The sequence below is a fragment of the Melozone crissalis genome, unplaced genomic scaffold (assembly GCF_028551555.1).
Source record: "Melozone crissalis strain CALT ecotype California unplaced genomic scaffold, PUWL_Pcris_2 ptg000004l_1, whole genome shotgun sequence".
In the NCBI taxonomy this organism is placed as follows: domain Eukaryota; kingdom Metazoa; phylum Chordata; class Aves; order Passeriformes; family Passerellidae; genus Melozone; species Melozone crissalis.
Genome location: NW_026535782.1, coordinates 13446562 through 13463580, shown reverse-complemented (window position 1 = coordinate 13463580; position 17019 = coordinate 13446562). Strand labels below are relative to the sequence as shown.

General features: G+C 37.5%; 1 protein-coding gene across 2 annotated transcripts in view; it reads right to left on the bottom strand.

Annotated features, from left to right (window-relative positions):
• Positions 1–15499, bottom strand: part of POT1 (protection of telomeres 1) — a 59543-nt gene extending 44044 nt beyond the window's left edge. The window contains exons 1-6 of one of the 2 annotated variants that reach the window (XM_054275169.1): positions 15397–15499; positions 14688–14773; positions 11218–11351; positions 7006–7078; positions 5501–5592; positions 1602–1712 (exon numbers count right to left, since the gene is read on the bottom strand). In XM_054275169.1, coding sequence (XP_054131144.1) covers positions 1602–1712; positions 5501–5592; positions 7006–7078; positions 11218–11340 — 399 coding nt within the window. In that variant the 5' untranslated portion in view covers positions 11341–11351; positions 14688–14773; positions 15397–15499. Of the gene's footprint in view, positions 1–1601; positions 1713–5500; positions 5593–7005; positions 7079–11217; positions 11352–14687; positions 14774–15396 lie in introns of those variants that run through there. The other variant, XM_054275177.1, reaches the window with a different exon arrangement.
• Between the last annotated feature and the right edge of the window lie 1520 nt (positions 15500–17019).

The following is a 17019-nucleotide window of genomic DNA, read 5'->3' as shown; positions in this document are numbered from 1 at the left end:
CAGTAAATACCATGTATTCATTAATTCAAAAAAATACACACGTTTTCTAAAGTCACCCAGTTGAATATGTTAGGTCACATTAACAGAGTAGCATTTGAAAGCTGGAGGCCACAAATTTAAAACTACACTTGCTTAACATAGACCTTAAATGGGTTTAAGGTTTTGTACATAAAGATGTATGTACATGTCAATGCTTAGACTCAGTGACTTGTTACATTCCTCTGGGGGAAAGAGCTCACCAGAATGGGATAAATTTTATTTAAAGATAGTTCCTAAGCTTTTTGAGCTTTTTAAGCCAGACTTACCTTCAATGTAAGGTCTTTTAAAGAACTAATTGTGGAGATTTGATGAAAAGCCAACACTCCCCACTCTCTGTGAGGAACACAGGGCTCAGCCACCACCCCAATGCCACAGCCCAGCCTGGCTGCTGGACACAGAGCCCCTGTCACAGCTGTGTCCTGCCTCAGCACTGCCCACTCCTGCCAGGGATCTGCTTCTGCTCTCCACCTCAGCTGCACTCCTGAAGCTGATTTTACTTTTAAACAGCCAAGTGAAAAGTTATGACTGGGGAAGTGAAGCCCACACAAAGTCTGCTCATTTGTATTAATGTTAAGCATCCAATATGTGTGTCACCAAACCAAGTGCCACAAGCTCCATTCTGTGGTCACTGATGAGATAAACTTTATTTCAGCACAACCCAGGCATTCAGGGAGCTGCACAGTGTCTTTGGGATTAGACTGTATGTCATAAGGTCTTGCCAATACTCAGTTGAAGGCCTGGAGTAGTTTCTAAAACATAGACACTTTTAGCTTACACGCACCTATTCAGACTCAGAGCAGTTTTGCAATGAAAAATATTCTTTCTACCCATATATCATCATCATCAACAGATAATGAATGTCATGAAACAGTCGGCACTAGCATTTTAAACAATCTTGTTTCTCACTGAGCTGTGTGGCAAGTTCTAGTTACCTATAGAGGTCAATTCCAGAACAGAAGTGCCTTTCTGAAATTTAAAAAAAATTTTTTTTTCTTAAATTTAGGATTTAATTAGACAATAACTGTACAGATAAAACTAAACAGAATTGATTAACAGTACAAAAGAACAAATATTTTACTCAGGACAAAAGGGTACAATTCTCTGTATAAAATTTAGATTATAGCAGTCCATATATTTGAAAGGCAACAACTAATGATGTGAGTTAAAACAGTACAAACTCACAGACCAGAGAAAACTAAAAATTTTAGACCTGAAATCACTCTTGCACCCTCTACCTTGTCAGCATTATTGAAATGTGTTATGCACAACAGTAGTTTAAATAGCTCTAGAATCTATCTAAAGTCAACCATAGTCAAATTCTTCCACTCAACAAGTAGAAATTTACCTGGAAAATAATTTGGTTAGGGCTATTATAAAGTTACATGTGCACACACACACACACACACAGAGGAAACACGTCTTGTTTCCTGATCAACATGGTAAATAATCTGCACCATTTAAGATTCACATAGATTTTATTGGTTTTTTTCCTATTATAAAGCAAAATAAATGCATTTTGGAAATTGAAAAAAAAGGAAAAAAAAAAGTTGGGCAACACATACATAAATGGTTGACCTAGCTTCTTCAGACACTTCCAGGTGACAATCATGTCTAGCACCCTCTCCCTCCATAGGCAATTTTATCACCTTGAATCCTGCAGCTATGAAGGTTTCCTATGGGGACAAAGCAATAACAGAAAATTATAGAGATTCTAACACATGCTCTATTTTAAGACTATATCATGTGAAATTTCACCCTAAAGTCTCAAGACGTTGAAGAAACAAAAATCCTGAACAAATTTTAAAATCTGTCTTTGAGTTTCCCAATTTAGTTCTTCTCCCCATGGAATTTATATTTACAACAAATGCCAGGAAGATTTTCTTTTTAATTCTGCTGAAATTTTCACACTCGTGACGCTACTGTAACAGAGTGCTATTTTTGACAAAGCCTAGGGAGGAAGGTTCACACTGAATAAAGCAAAAGAATCATTCTTCTATAAATACAATAAGGACTGACTGCTTTCTGGTTAGCTTAAGTAAAAAGAAATCACATGTCAGACCAGCAGTGATAAAATATTTTTTCTCAGAGCTTCTTTCCCAATGAATTACAGCTGTACATTTAAGAAACTCTCCTATAAACTCTGTTTTGGCTGGACCAACAGCTTCCTTAAGGTTTAAATAGGTAGGTCAATCAACAGGTAAGTTTCTGGTAGCAAGAGACCTTAAAAACATCTCTGGCATCACTCCTGAGATTCTGGCACAGAAAGAAATTATAACTCTATTTTCACTTTGGTACAAAGTTCTTCAGACACCACAATAAGAACAAGAAAAAGAGGATTTAAAGGGTACATGATTCAAGTCCCAGCAGCAGCTCATGTTTTTAGCAGCAACCTCACCAAATAAAACTTTAAAAAAAAAGTAAGAATTAAAAAGGCGGAGAAGATAGAGAATACATTAAATATCTTTAGATAACCAGAGGTGATTTAAAAAGCTATCTGATACAATGTAAAGCTCCTTTTCAGTCAGCTCCCTTGCTATCAGAACTGCTTAGCAGGGCTGTGCCAGTGTGCTCCATTCCAATAAACATATTAGACTTGGAACTCTATTTCTATTCAAGCTTCTACCAAAAGCTCTCCCATAAACTTTTACTGAATAACTTTTCTTCATGTATTTATTTGATTACAACAAATAAAAGAGTTTTCTGATTGAAGTTGACAGTTTGAGCAAACATTGCACTATGACAGCGCTTTTTTTGCTATTTCAGCAATCTGACAATGCTACGCTAAATGATTTAAGATCCAAAACCTTAATGTTTTGTGCAAGAAAAAGAAAGGCTTCTAGATTAAGTGACAGTGATATATGTAGTTATTAAAACATTGGGGAAAAAAATTCTGCAGAAAACATAAATTTAATCAGACAGTTTAATTCACAATGAAACTACTTAGGGCATGGTGATTTTCAGGTAGTGTCACAATGCACACTTTGACTAAAAAAGCAATATATAAACCTAGAAGTAAGCCATACTCAAAGCTAAATTAAAACATGTCAAAACAATTAGAACACTCAGTATTCTCTGCACTTCTAACACGCTGTCCTACTAACACATATGAAAGTTGTCTCATTCTTTCCAAATACAGAAACATACAAATATAAACTTCAGCAAACTCCATTACTTTTGCCAAAATCAGGTGTTAGTATATGTCCTTCCTTTCACTGTTTGGTGGTGCTACTCAGAATGTCCCCTCAACAGTAAAATCATCCTTTATGTAAAAAGCTATGTCTTATACATTATTTCCATTTCAGCATTTTATTAGAATGTAGACTGCACAAGATTCTGGGATATGGCTGCTGGGACAGGACTGGAGATCTGTACAGGTAACCTCTCTTGTCTTGCTCTTGCTGTGTCAGAATGAACTTCAGAATTACAGAGACTCAGCCTTTTAACAAGCTGATAAGAAGTAAAAATTTTTGGAGTAGTATTAGGTCATTAGTGATTACTCTCACGTAATATATATGCCATATGTATCACCACATTAAAAAAAAAAACCAAAAACAAACCTCCTCTCAAACTGTGAAAGGACTGTGCAATTTCCATGAGAAAAAGACAGCACTAACCTCAAAATCTAGTTCTACAGGCAGAAAGAACAGACACATTCTCAGATTTTTTTACAAATTCACTGTCAACTTTGACAAGTTGTGACTTGCAGTTTCTAAACATGAAAAAAAATTTCCTAATATTTGTATGCTGCTTTGAAATTTAATGCTATATTAGTTTTCGAAATAGATTCGTTTCTATTTAATATTTAGCTAAGAAGATCTTGTAATTGCCTTGGGAATCAAAGCTATTTACTTAAATTGGTGGATTTTGATGTCAACAGAAGTATATTGCATAAATAAATTATGAGATTCAAACAACATTTTTAAATGGCAAAAAGAAATTCTATTTCCTTCAAAGTGTGAAATACAGGAAATACAATATTTTTCCTGATGGTTATTCTGTTACAGATCAAGAAGACTCTCAGGAGACAACATGGTCACTCACATTTTTTAGAAATCACCAGCTGCTCCCCCTGGCTACTTTAGCTAAAGTTCTCACAGCATTAAACTTTAGGAAGATATGAAATGGAAATTAAAAAATACTAAAATCTGAAATGGTATGCAGCAAATAAACACCACCTTGTGCACCTTAGTGAAGCAATTCTTTAATGGCTAAAAACTGGAGTTTTTTTCCAAACTCTGCTAGCTTCAGAAACCACCATTTCCTTATATTCATATTCTTCCAAAATTAAAATCTAATTTGAGACACAAGGGAAGCACCATGATGGTTCAGTTCACTGGGGAAGAACAAACTGAAGTTCTAGCACACCTTGGCTGTCTAAGGGTTGTTGCCTGTGGGTTGTAGCTTCTTATTCAGCTCTTTAGTAATGATCTTTTTATCTTATAATTGCTGCTCAGTGCCCCGTTCAACATCTGTATTTTTATCAGGACAAAACTGATTTGGTCATTGAATTTAAAAAGATTCTGCAGCTTACATATTTAGCAAATTAGTTCAGGAACTTTACACCCTGGCTTCCCCATCAAAATTGAAAATTACAGGGAATTGAGAAATCTGTATAAAGACTGATTTTCCCAGAGAAGTTGTGGATGCCCCATCACTGGAGGTGTTCAAAGTAAGCTGGGATAGGGCTTTGGAGCAATCTAATGAGGTGAAATATGTCCCTGCCCATATCTCCCTCCCTACGACTGGAGGGTTCTAACTGGCTGATCTGTAAAGGTGCCCTCCAGCCCAAACTATTCTATGATTTAGTGTGAATTCATACCACAAATGAAAAAGCACTAACATGAGCTTGTAATATTTCACATTCTAATTTTAATTTCACATTTGTCTAATACTGAAATGTCAGTAAACTGATAGGCAGTCTTACAAAAAGACTGAGGTAATTGTTTTAATCTTCTTTTCCTTCTTTAGTGGTAAACAAACTCACAGGCTGACTTGTCTAAGTCTTTTACCTGGAGCTAATCAAACTAAACTATTATCTCTGACAAAGCAAGACACCAGCACCAAGTCAATTAAAAAAAAACCCTGTATGCACAGTTTTGAATTTATTTTTTAAAATATTTTAGTGTAACTGCCTTTTAAATGAATTTAATTATAAAATATATCTTATCAAATGGAAAAACATTCAAAATATTAATATAAAACTGTGTCTTCTCTATTATCCATATTCATGATCCTTTGCTTGGTAGGTAAACAGCACTGATAAAAAATAATTCCTTTTTTTCAATATTAGCGTGAGAAAGAATTTCCATAAGCAAGTACCATAGATTTGAAGGGACTGAACAGACTATTTCTAATTTTAGGGATAGCTAGACCAAGACAAGACAAGAAGCTGACATACATCTGTGAAAAACAATTCCTAAACCAGGAATTTATATCTATATATGTTTTGGTGTTTTTTTACCCCATGGCGTATAAGTTTTGCACAATCCTCTGCCATTTTTCCATAAATGAAAACATTGATGCTGCTGATCTGGGAACACAAGTTATCCGGATCTGGAGGGAAAAAAAGCAAAAGTGACTCCAATCACTATACCTTCTCCAAAACATAACAGCAGTGGAAAGAGGTTTACAAAACAAGTTGATCTACAGTCTAAAATTTTTCAATTAATGTACAAACAGGAAATGTGCTAACTGCAGGTATATTGCTCAGTATATTCTTCATAAGAGGATTAAAATGAGTCTATTGTACACCAGGGTACAATTAAACAGAAATGAAAAAGATTTCCACTTGGATAATTCAATGTATAGTGTTAGATTAACAATAGACCCTATTGTAGATTCTATTATAAACTGAAGATATTCTAGGTCATAGAAATATTAATTAATAGCCTTCCAGGAAGACTGAAGCAGAAATAATGCTATTTTTAGAGTTTTCTACTTTTTACTGTTTCAATGATTTAGATGTGCAAACTTATGTTTCTGTGGAGAATGTGCATGAACTCTCCTCTCCTGAACAGTCACTGAAATCAGCAAGAGTCAGGTTGGTTAAGCATCCCTTTGAGAAACCTGGAGCCAGCAGGGAGACTGACTGAGGCCCCAACAATTCCATTCACCTCTGCCAACACCAGGCACAGGCAGCAGCACCAGGCAGGGGCTGCACACCCCAGGCTGGCTGCTCAGGAGTCAGGAGGCTCAGAGGGAGCACCTCTGAGCATCTCAGAGGCTGAGATGATTCCCAGCCACTGTAAGGGATAAGCTGAGAACGAAATGAAAGGAAATGGAAAGTTCCTTGAATCCAACAGACCCCTGACAAATGACCTCCTCCACCTTCCTGACTGGAGGGGATGATAAACTCAAGACTTAAAAGGAACATACTACTTTTTCATATAATTTCATATCATGATGAACAATTCAGGTCTTTCAAAGTGCTAATCTAGTTACTGGTATTTTAATACTTGAGTAGTCAGGTGAAATTTCCTTTTCTTAAATGCTCAAATTAAAACAGAATGAAACACAAATATTTTGCTGTTATTCAAAATACTGACCTATATTAAAGGTGTCCTTCCAAAGTATATGCTATTTATATTATGTGGTAACTATTATGTGTGCAATTTTCTTGGTCCTTCTTATGATAAGCAGTTTGAAAATACACTATTAAAGCTATACACATAGCTAATACATTCCCAGGGCAGTCTTTTAAAAAGTTATGCAACAAGAAGTCTACTTCTTGTAGAGAATATAAAGATATATAAAGACATATATAGATATATATGGATATATAAAGATATATAAATATAAAGACTGCATTGGTCCTATTAACATACCTGGCATAAGTTTATGATAAACTTTCTTCTGAAGAAAATGAACAGTTTTAAACATTATTTTAAATCTAACATTCTACTGAACACAAAAACAGGACTACTGATATAGTACCATAAATTAAAAATGTATACTTAAATGTAGTACCTTGAACAACAATCTTGAAAAAGTCTGTTCCATCTCTGAGTTTTGTCAATGGGTAGGAAAGAGTAGCTATTCCCTACAAAGCAAAAAATAAAATAAAATGTTGTGAACTAAGACTGTATGCCTCTAAGTTACTGCAACACTGATAACAGCTGAAACATCTGTAAGATAAAAAAGGCAGAATTTATGGAACAAGCATAAATTGCCATTTACATTCTTAACAAAAAACTAAAAACCAACTGCTATAAACAGTGATCAAAACCAACATTGTATAAATATAACAAAGCAAGTATTGCATGTCAATACTATTTAGATGCCACTGACTAGATGATAAACTTAAACAATAAAACAGTAGCTGTGGAACTATACATGTAACTTTTATTAGTTACAAAAACAGCAAAAAGACTATAGAGTTTTAGCACAAAAGTGGAAAGGCATCTAAAGAGTTAGTGATCAAAATCTTAAGAGATACAGCAATTCCTCCAAAAACACTGGCAAAGGATTACAACATAAATATCAGAACAAAATCTCAGTCAAGATATAATAGACACATTTGAAGATAAAAAACCTTCTGTGGAAAAAAAAATATAGCTGTGAGAAGAGTGTTACAAAATTTTGAAACTGTCGTGTCCTAATTGCTTGGCAATAATACAAATGCTCTAAATGATCCTATGATTTAACAATTAATTCAAAATACTCTTTTTCATTGTAATGCTGGAGTTACAATGAAGCAAAAATCAGCAACTTCAGTGATATTAACATCTCCTTGGAATCTACATATCTAGTTAGAAGGAGGGTATCATCAACAAAAAATGTCAGTCAAGTGTATTCTTTCACAGAATTGCAGATAAAGCACTGTAACCTTCTCAATGACAAAACCAAAAAAAAAGTTCAATAAAGAAAAATAAAATTACTGAAAACAGACTCAGTAAAATGCTTAAACAGCACAAAAATAGAGTAAAAAGAGAGTATGATAATATGCCTATAAATGCAACATTAGGAGGACAGTCAGGTAAATCAGTCATTTTACAGTACACATATTCAGTGGGAAACTTGACTTAAATGATAGCAAATGCTTCTTAAACCAAATCAAGATAAAATATGCAGCAGGGAATTGTTACTCCAGAGGCCTTCCAGAGTAAAATTTGTCCTACAACATGCAGAGGAGTAATCCAAATCAAATACAACAAGATTTTACTATCTGTTTTATAAAGAAATAACATCACTCCACAAAACCTCAACATTATTTACAAATGCTGATTTCCAAAATAATTTGATAATTTCATCTCCTTAGTAAAACTCATTAGTCTTCTCTGTGAAAAGCAGGAACTTACCTGTTAAAACCAGAAAGGTTTCTCACTTGTTTTCAAAATTACAGCTTTGTTTAAAATGTCACTATATATATACACACATGCATATGTACAGACACACACATATATATATATAATTGCTCTTGCTGAGATTGTCTTGAATTATATTCACAGGTAAATAAAATGCTACAGAATTTTCCTTGTATTAAGTCTTTGCAATGAAACAGTCATCTCAGGAACACTCAACATTTACATACATACTTTTTTCTTAGTAAGAAATTTCCATCTGCACCAGCACACTATTTAAAAGTGAAACTTATTAATGCGATAGTGGCTGCTTTTTAACCATCTTTATTTTTTATTTTTCCTTTTACATCCCAGTATCTTCCAAAGAGTTTTCAAATTCTGGGACCACATTCTTTGCTATAATGTTTTGGCCCCTCCACTTCCCTTTGTATCCCTAACACCTACATTATAGTAGGTGTTAGTACAGTTCTGTTCCCCAGCTACGACCCATTTCCTCATATTGCCCCACTGCCTTCTCCCCATGCCTGAAACTCTTGAGCTCCAAACTTCCAAAGAACCCACCACTTGCCCAAATTGGCTCTCCTCTCACAAATTCTGCACTGCTTATTGAGCTCAGAGGCAGACTTTTTCCGAAAGGGTTATTCCAAAACCCTCGACATTCCATATGCCACTAGACAGACTCTCAAACCCACCCCATACAATTCTTCTGCTGCAAGTGTCTCCCTCCTTGTAAGGACTCACTCCCTCAGTTTGGTTCTATAGCTGATTTGGCAGCTGATTTTAAGGTTTGGTTCAGATTTGCCACAGCAAAACACAAAGAATTATGAGCTAACAGGAGAAGGCATCATGTTTAGTTAACACACTGAGGAGGTACAAACATTGCTTGTGCCGTTTTTCCACAAATTTGAAACTTGCAGTTTACAAAGAGGTATCAGGAAGATAGAAAAGCAGAAGAATTAAAGGACTGAGGCACACAAGTCAGACAGAAGCATCCCAAATGTTTTTTGTGGCTTTTACCAGAACACAGTTCATAAAAATCCTCTTCTGCCCTTCCCTCCTTGTCAAAGCAGGACCTGATCCCTATTTTGGCAGGTCTGGAGGGACAGTGTGCCACCACTAAGACAACCTAACATCAGTGCATTCTAAGGTTCACTTCAAGCTCAGCCTGCAGAACTGGATTTTCCTTCACATTTAATGGTGCATTAGCACCAGCTTTATCAGCTCTCCAGTGGTGCTGTTTAAGCCAAGCTGTTTTAGCCACCTACTAATCCATGTCAGCAGCAGCATGAAGTTCTCTTAACATAAGGCAGAAGTCTGAGAAAGACATTCTACACACTTTCCCTTTCAGAATCAGCTACAGCACTGCATATATGCTTTAAATCATAGTCTGGTAGTAATTGCCCTGCTTTCCAAATGGAAACATATATTTTGGCAGAAACATTTTCTAATTTATAATGCATTTTTGTTTCCTTCACCACTTTCTTCCGAACAAGAATCCCTGTTCTTCCATGTCAGGGCTGCTTGCAGACACAGTTCTTCAAAGCAGGAAGGTCTATGTATTGTGCAGGTGAACAGGGGCAGGAAACTACCCCCTGAGGAATAAACCCTGCTTGCTAGCAGCAGTGGCTATTGACATTTCCATTTGTTCCTTTACAGGACCTGAGGGAGGCTGAATCATTCTCAATCAAATCACCTCCTACACCACTCAACTGCTGCCTGCTTCCAAACAGGGCAGTTCTGCTCCTTCACTACACCGGAGTGCACCACTCCTGGCATCAATCTGACACCACAATGATCCAGTGCACAGTGACAGCAGCAGAAAATTATCCTCTCTCCAGCAATATGGATGGTCTTCTGCCAGTTTCCTTCTCATAAATGGACTCAATCACAGGGTCACATAAGCACTAGATTTGGAGCTGAGAATATACAGCTGTGGCAATAAAAATGTTTCTTTCAGATACAGAAAAACAGATCAGTTCCGCTCATATTTTTAAAATGTTTGTGCCATTTTTTGAAGGATTCAAGACAACTTATGTTTTCCACAGAACCAAATTTCCTTAATTTCCCCCCCACTTTTTTAATTAATAGATTGAAAGAAAACCTGGGTTAATGCTGATTTCCTGATACATAAGCACCAGAGGCATCTAAAATGATTCTCAGAGCCACAGACAAAAAAAAAAAGTTAAACAGGATAGAAAAAAACCACACTCAAGAATTGATGCTGCATTTCACAGAAAATACTTGTTTTAGGCATAAAAAAGGTTATTTCTACATTTCATTAATATAGCAGGATTGTATTCCCAATCGGAAATACATTTGGGATTACTGTCAAATATAAGTGCACACTTGGTAATGATAAAAAAGACTACTTGTGTTTTGATGCTGGTAGTTGCTACAAACAACATTTTGCATAAAACTGGATATTGCATAATTTCATTCAAAAGGAGAACTACTTTAGAAAGCTTTTTAGTTACTCTGAAATCTGATCTTTAACAGGATTGGGGTGCTTATTACTATTTCTTTTAAACAAAATACCACTTAACCTCCCCCAATCCCTCCATTTGCAGCAAAACATTCTGCATATTAATGTGTTTTTAAATTGGTCCACAGCTTATAAAGTCTGAAAAGAGAAACTCCTGCAAAAGTTTAGTCTGATAACTTAAGAGAAAGGGACAGGATTGTGAATCAATGAAGGTAATAACAACATGCAGTGAAGTTCCAGAAGGTCATGATTTTTCACTACTTAAAGATATGCACCAGATGAACACAAGGACACAGCTGCAGAATGTCACCAAGTGAGAGGGAATACCAAAGCACCTTGCTAATGTAACAGGAGCTATTTCAAAGCAAGGCAAAGTCTTTTTCCTGATCAGTTTACCTGAATGTATTTGTTGGTATAATCACACCCTTCTTGCAAATGTTTTAAATTCTCCTTCTGCAAATGGCTTGGTAGTGGAGTCTCAGATTGTCCTTCAATGATCTTCAGCAATTGAACAGGCATAGCTGCTTTATCTAAACAAAAACAATGAAAAGAGTCCTGAAGCTCCTCATTTTGTTCAAACTAAGAGTTACTAGAAGTTGCATCTTATTCAGAAGGGGAGCATTTACCTGATTCATAACAAGAGAGTTTAATTATGTAAAACTAAATTTTCAGAGGGATTAGCCTCATCTCTTCGTACCATACACAGCAAGAAGAAAGTAAGATTTCCTTGGCAATAGACAACCATCCAAATTACTCAATTTTTCAAACATTCCAAAACACCATAAATGGCAATAAAATATTATTTTACATACAAAGAAATAGAAATACATATAAATGCAAAGGGTAAAGTAAACAGTGTTAATATTTTATGTACAGGTATAATATTTTATGTACAGAAATACAGATAAAAACCATGCAAAGACTTTGAATGACTCCTTCCCCAGCACAAGGTCATGGACAAACAGCCCATATTCAGTTTTTTCTCCCTATAAGAAAGTTTCACTGCAAGAAATTAAAACATTTTTCATTTTAACTTAAAATGAACAACAGATCTGCTTAGGTACAGATTAAAAAAAATCATCAATCAATCAAGTAAAGAAAAAATAATAAAGATAATAAGAATGGTATCTAAGATGCTAAGCATGGAAGGGACTTAGAACAAGGTAAGAAATGTATGACTGTGTCATCTCTGGTCTGCCCTCACTGTAACAAAAGTCAATGAAATAAATTACTAGTGACAGTGCTATAAGGCTGAGAATAGGGGAGAGGAAGAGTAGTCTATTGCAATGAAGTTACACATAAGAAAAATAGCAAAAAGTGATCTAGCAATAAGTAGCTATTGCTGTATTTTCTCATTGCATTGTCATCTCATTTCTTCTAGGGGTATCTTTGTCTTTGCAGTATAATTTTTATTTCAAGTATCTAAAAAAAACTGCAACCTTATTAATCTTCTGTTTGCAGTAACTTTCAATAAACTAAGCAAAAACCAATTTCTGTTTTCTGAAAATTGAGATTGCAGTATTATAGCCACAGCCCTAATTTCCAGCAGTTTTAGCAATTTTGATACGACAGTAAAGAACAGGAAAGAGTATTTCCTGTAGTTTTGAATGGACACAAAAACTGGGTAATCTACTCAGTAAAAGCTTAAACTACATTTCAATTACAGTTCAAAAGAGCTTTTGCAGTGCTATGCAGACTGAATTCTTACAAAATATCCAGTTATAATTAAATGGAACTGGGAAACCATTGCAAAATTAAAAGACCAGTGAATCATAAGTTACAAACATGAGTCAACATATACAGGTGCAGAGAGCAAAATTATACACATTCTTTTAAAAAGTACCTTATTCTTCAGAAAAATCAAAAACCCACCTTATTGTTACTCCAGTACCCAAAGATATCAGACCTCACTAATAAATTGTGACTATTTCTTTTGTTGTGAGCGACCCTTCTTTCTCCTTCCCCATTTACAGGAAACTCCCCACTGCCGTTATTCTTGTCTAACAGATATAAGCAAGAAGTCAGAGTCACTCATGACATGTCAATAAAATACTTTGGTTTGAGGGTGTCTCAGCTGTAATGGCACATATAGGGTGACTAGCTTTTATTTTTTCCTAGTTTCCAATTGACATGAGGAGCAAGGAGGCAGAAATGAAGCATTATGAACTGACCACAATAGCCATTCTGTCCCCTGCACTGCTCGGGGGGGGAAACAGGTAGAGAAATTGGAGTGGAGCTAAGCCCAGAAAATGGGAGAGGTGGGTAAAGATCTTTAGATTTGTTCTTATTTGTCATTATCCTACTTTGGTTTGATGACCAGTAAGTTAAATTACTTTGTTTGAGTCATCTCCCTGTCTCAACCTGCAAATGAGCAGCTTTGGCAGGCATCTGGCCAGGGCCAGCCTGTGACAGCACAGAGCTGGGAGGTACAGCACCAGACAGGTTTCAATTTCTGCTTGAGCTGAAGCAGAAGTAAAATCCTGTTACAATGGTGCAGATGCTGTTCCTGCTTTGACTAGTGAGGTATTAGAAGTTAGAACTTCTGTAAGATGTTACTAAATGAAGCTAAAACCGACGCCTTTATCTGTATGTTTTCAAACACACACCACGACAGCATTGTCATTAGCTTACCAGGATTTCAAGTCTCTAGCGAAATGAGCAACTGGAAGATTTACACAGCTTTTCAGTTCAAAGTATCTACTTCCCACTTTATTCTAGCAGACTGAGAAGTTGATCTATTCCACCTACAAAGAGCCAACTTCAAAGTTAATCAGCAATATTGATCTTCACTCAGCAACAGTATAATGAGCCAGGGAGATATACAACATAACAGACTATTTTTTTATCCTGTTTCTCTCTGTTACACCACTTGAGCAATTAAAAACAGATTTTCCTGGTTTTTTTTTATTTTGCCATGAAGATGTCTTAACAACACACAGCATTGTAAATAACATTCCAGTAGAAAACAAGTGGAATGTTTTTATAGCTCCTAAACTCCTATATACATAAAACTAAGGTCATGTGTTCTAACTGCTAATCTCTGAAGCTTTCAGATTCTTGTTCCCAGCAATTAAGAAGCAAAGATATGAGTATCCAGTTCTAAGAGTTATGAAAGTAAATTTTCCAAAACAAACTGATGGAGCGTTGGCTTTCAAAATCCACATGAAGATATTGTTAGTGCTGTCCTTGGTGTTCCCAGCTCTTCTGGAGAGCAACTCAGTGCAAGTAAGTCTGTCAAATACCTTTGCTGCTCTCAAAAGCCTGACAGGAGTAATTCCAACTTGAGCCTAAAAAGCCTGCAAATGGTGTAAACAGAGCTGTACTTAAGGATGGATATTGAAAACATCCCCAAACAGAACCAACAAAGACTGCAAGACAGACAGACAGACAGCAGCATGTGACACTCCTTGAAGAGGACTGAGACACAGCACATACACAGAGCAGAGAGAAGACTGTGAACTACTAACACGTTTTGCCTTCCAGTAATTAAAGTGACAAAAATTTGGACAGTGAGCAAACAAAGAGCTTCACAACTTTAACAAAGAATTATATGAAAGGATGTAGACTGTTTAAAGTAGACTATATACTGCATAGAGGATGTAACTCACAATTTAACACCCCAGAGAGAATGCAATATGTACCACTCAAGAGGAATGTAACACTGAGAACAGCTATGGTCTTAACTCTTACGTGCTGCTCTGCCCTATCCTTGACATTCTGCCTACTAACTAGAAAGTTTAGTCCTTTCTCTACTACCAAGAAACACTTCGGTCATACATAAAAATTACATGAAGAGAATAATGTCATTTTGGGAAACAGAAGAGAATAAAACATGTGACTGTGTGAACTTCTGAAGGAAATCTCACCAAAGTCTGACGAAGAATGAAGGAATAGCCAAGAGCATCAGCATCTTATTGATGTGGTCAGTCACAGTGGCAGATACCTGAAGCCCCTGTAAACACAAATACTAGTCAGTGCAATATTCAGGCTAATTGTCCAAAGTTAAAATGATTATGAAGTCAGGCTTCATTATAAAAGCACATACCTTTGTAGACCAGCCATATATTCCTACTATATTTTACGCAACACTTTGTCATAAAAATGAACATTTGTGGCGTGAACAGAGTAGGCAGTACAGAACTACCACAAACCCAATGTTCCATCACCAGACAAAGCTTTTGTCATACAGCAGTCTTAATGAAATCACGAACACCATCAGCGAACAAAGTGTGTAGTCTGTCTACAATTTTTTCAAAACTCTGATTTTATATTAGTTCCTTGAGAATTCTCAAGAGGTGAAAACATCATGTCAGATTAACTAAAATAGAAGGAGAAATCAAGTCAGTAGCATGACACATCCTATTCCCTTAGCTGCAAGGCTTCACCTTGCTCTTGCTGAAGTGCACTTATTTTTTATGGGAAGTATGTCCTTGGCTGCTCTTACTCATAAGAACAAGGTGATACTTAGTTTCCTTAGAACACAACTAAGCTTCTTAAGCAAACAAAAGCTCCTTTATTTCAGATTAAAATTTACTTCTTTGACATTGTGCAAAAGAGACTACAATCAAACATTACCTGTGGGAAGTGATTCTTACACAGCCATTATTATCTCAACAGTACTTCAGCTCTAGAAAGCAGCGCTGAATCCACTGCAAAGAGAGGAGAGCACTACTCTGCAGATCCCACACTTCACACGGTATCAACTAATCGCCTCAGAAAGTCAACCCACCAACTACAAGCAGCGAGACCTTCAGAACCAAGCCCACCAACACAATTATCAACAGTGGTTACTCAGTGCCTGGAAAGAAACTTCCAAAGCCGTGGAGCACTGTGCGGGCACTGCGTTCCCGGAAGCAAAGGAGCAGAGGGAAGCAAAGTCGGGCCCGCAAACCCGCCAGTGTCCGTGTGCCGCCAACCCTGTTTGTCCCAGCCCTTATCCCAGTCCCTATCCCGTTCCTTGCTCCTGTTCCTGTCCCTGTCCCTGTCCCTGTCCCTGTCCCTGTCCCGCCTCGCCGCCGCCTGCGCCACTTCCGCCCTCCCCGCGCTCCGGCCGCGCATCGCGCATGCTCTGGCAGCGCGCGCACGCGCAGCAGTGGCGCCGGGCACACCCGTCCTGGAGGGACAGGGACGGGGACAGGGACAAGGCAGGGAATGGGAACAGGGACAGGCTTGAACCCACTGATGCTCTTCTGTTTTCTCTTCTGGTTCTGTTTTTTGTAAATATCTGTTTAGCAATTAAAACTACGATGAAGTGAAATCTTGGAAAGCTTATACATTATAGGTGACTTAAAATCATTTGGGAACATCAATTTGCACTACAGATTAATTTGAATGATTACTTGGTCTGCTTCTCTTTCCTTGTCTTTTTTTTTTCCCTGTTTGTTTTTCCAGTTATTTTTTTATAAAATTTACTATTAGATTCTTTCTATAAATTAATTTTAAACCTGGAAGAATTGGAAGTTCTTATGCCCTGTCCTGTATGCAATCAAAAGAGGAACAAAAAGTGGAGAATTTTGATAAAAGAATACTCCAGTCTTATGTGTCAACAAAACAATTGGGTCTGACAGAAATCTAGCCTGAAGCCTGTTTTTCTTCAATTTTTCATACTGTTTTTGAACGGTAGTCCTATCCCTATCCAGGAGGATGGCACGGGTGAGGGAACAGCGCTGACGGCAGAGCGCGGCTGTCCGGAGCCGGGCTGTCCCTCTGTCCCGGTGTCCCCGTGTCCCGGCTGTCCGGGACCGGGCTGTCCCTCTGTCCCGATGTCCCCGTGTCCCGGCTGTCCGGGACCGGGCTGTCCCTCTGTCCCGGTGTCCCCGTGTCCCGGCTGTCCGGGACCGGGCTGTCCCTCTGTCCCGGTGTCCCCGTGTCCCGGCTGTCCGGGGCCGGGCTATCCGGGGCCGGGCTGTCACCGTGTCCCGGTGTCCCCGGGCCTCTGTAGCCCCTCTGTCGCCGGCCGGGACTCTATGATGCACAAATCACAAACGGGACAGGACTGCTGAGGAACGTGCCTTGAGCGGTTTTATTTTCCAGCACCAGTATCATTACATGGTTGTGACAATAGGAAGATGCCATCAGTTCACATCCCAGGCAGCAGACCGAGAACTTAATGTTACAACTTACTTTATAAGTATTTTGCCCAATCACACAAGGCAAAAGCACATTAACAGTAGTTCTATCCAACCACTATAATCACAC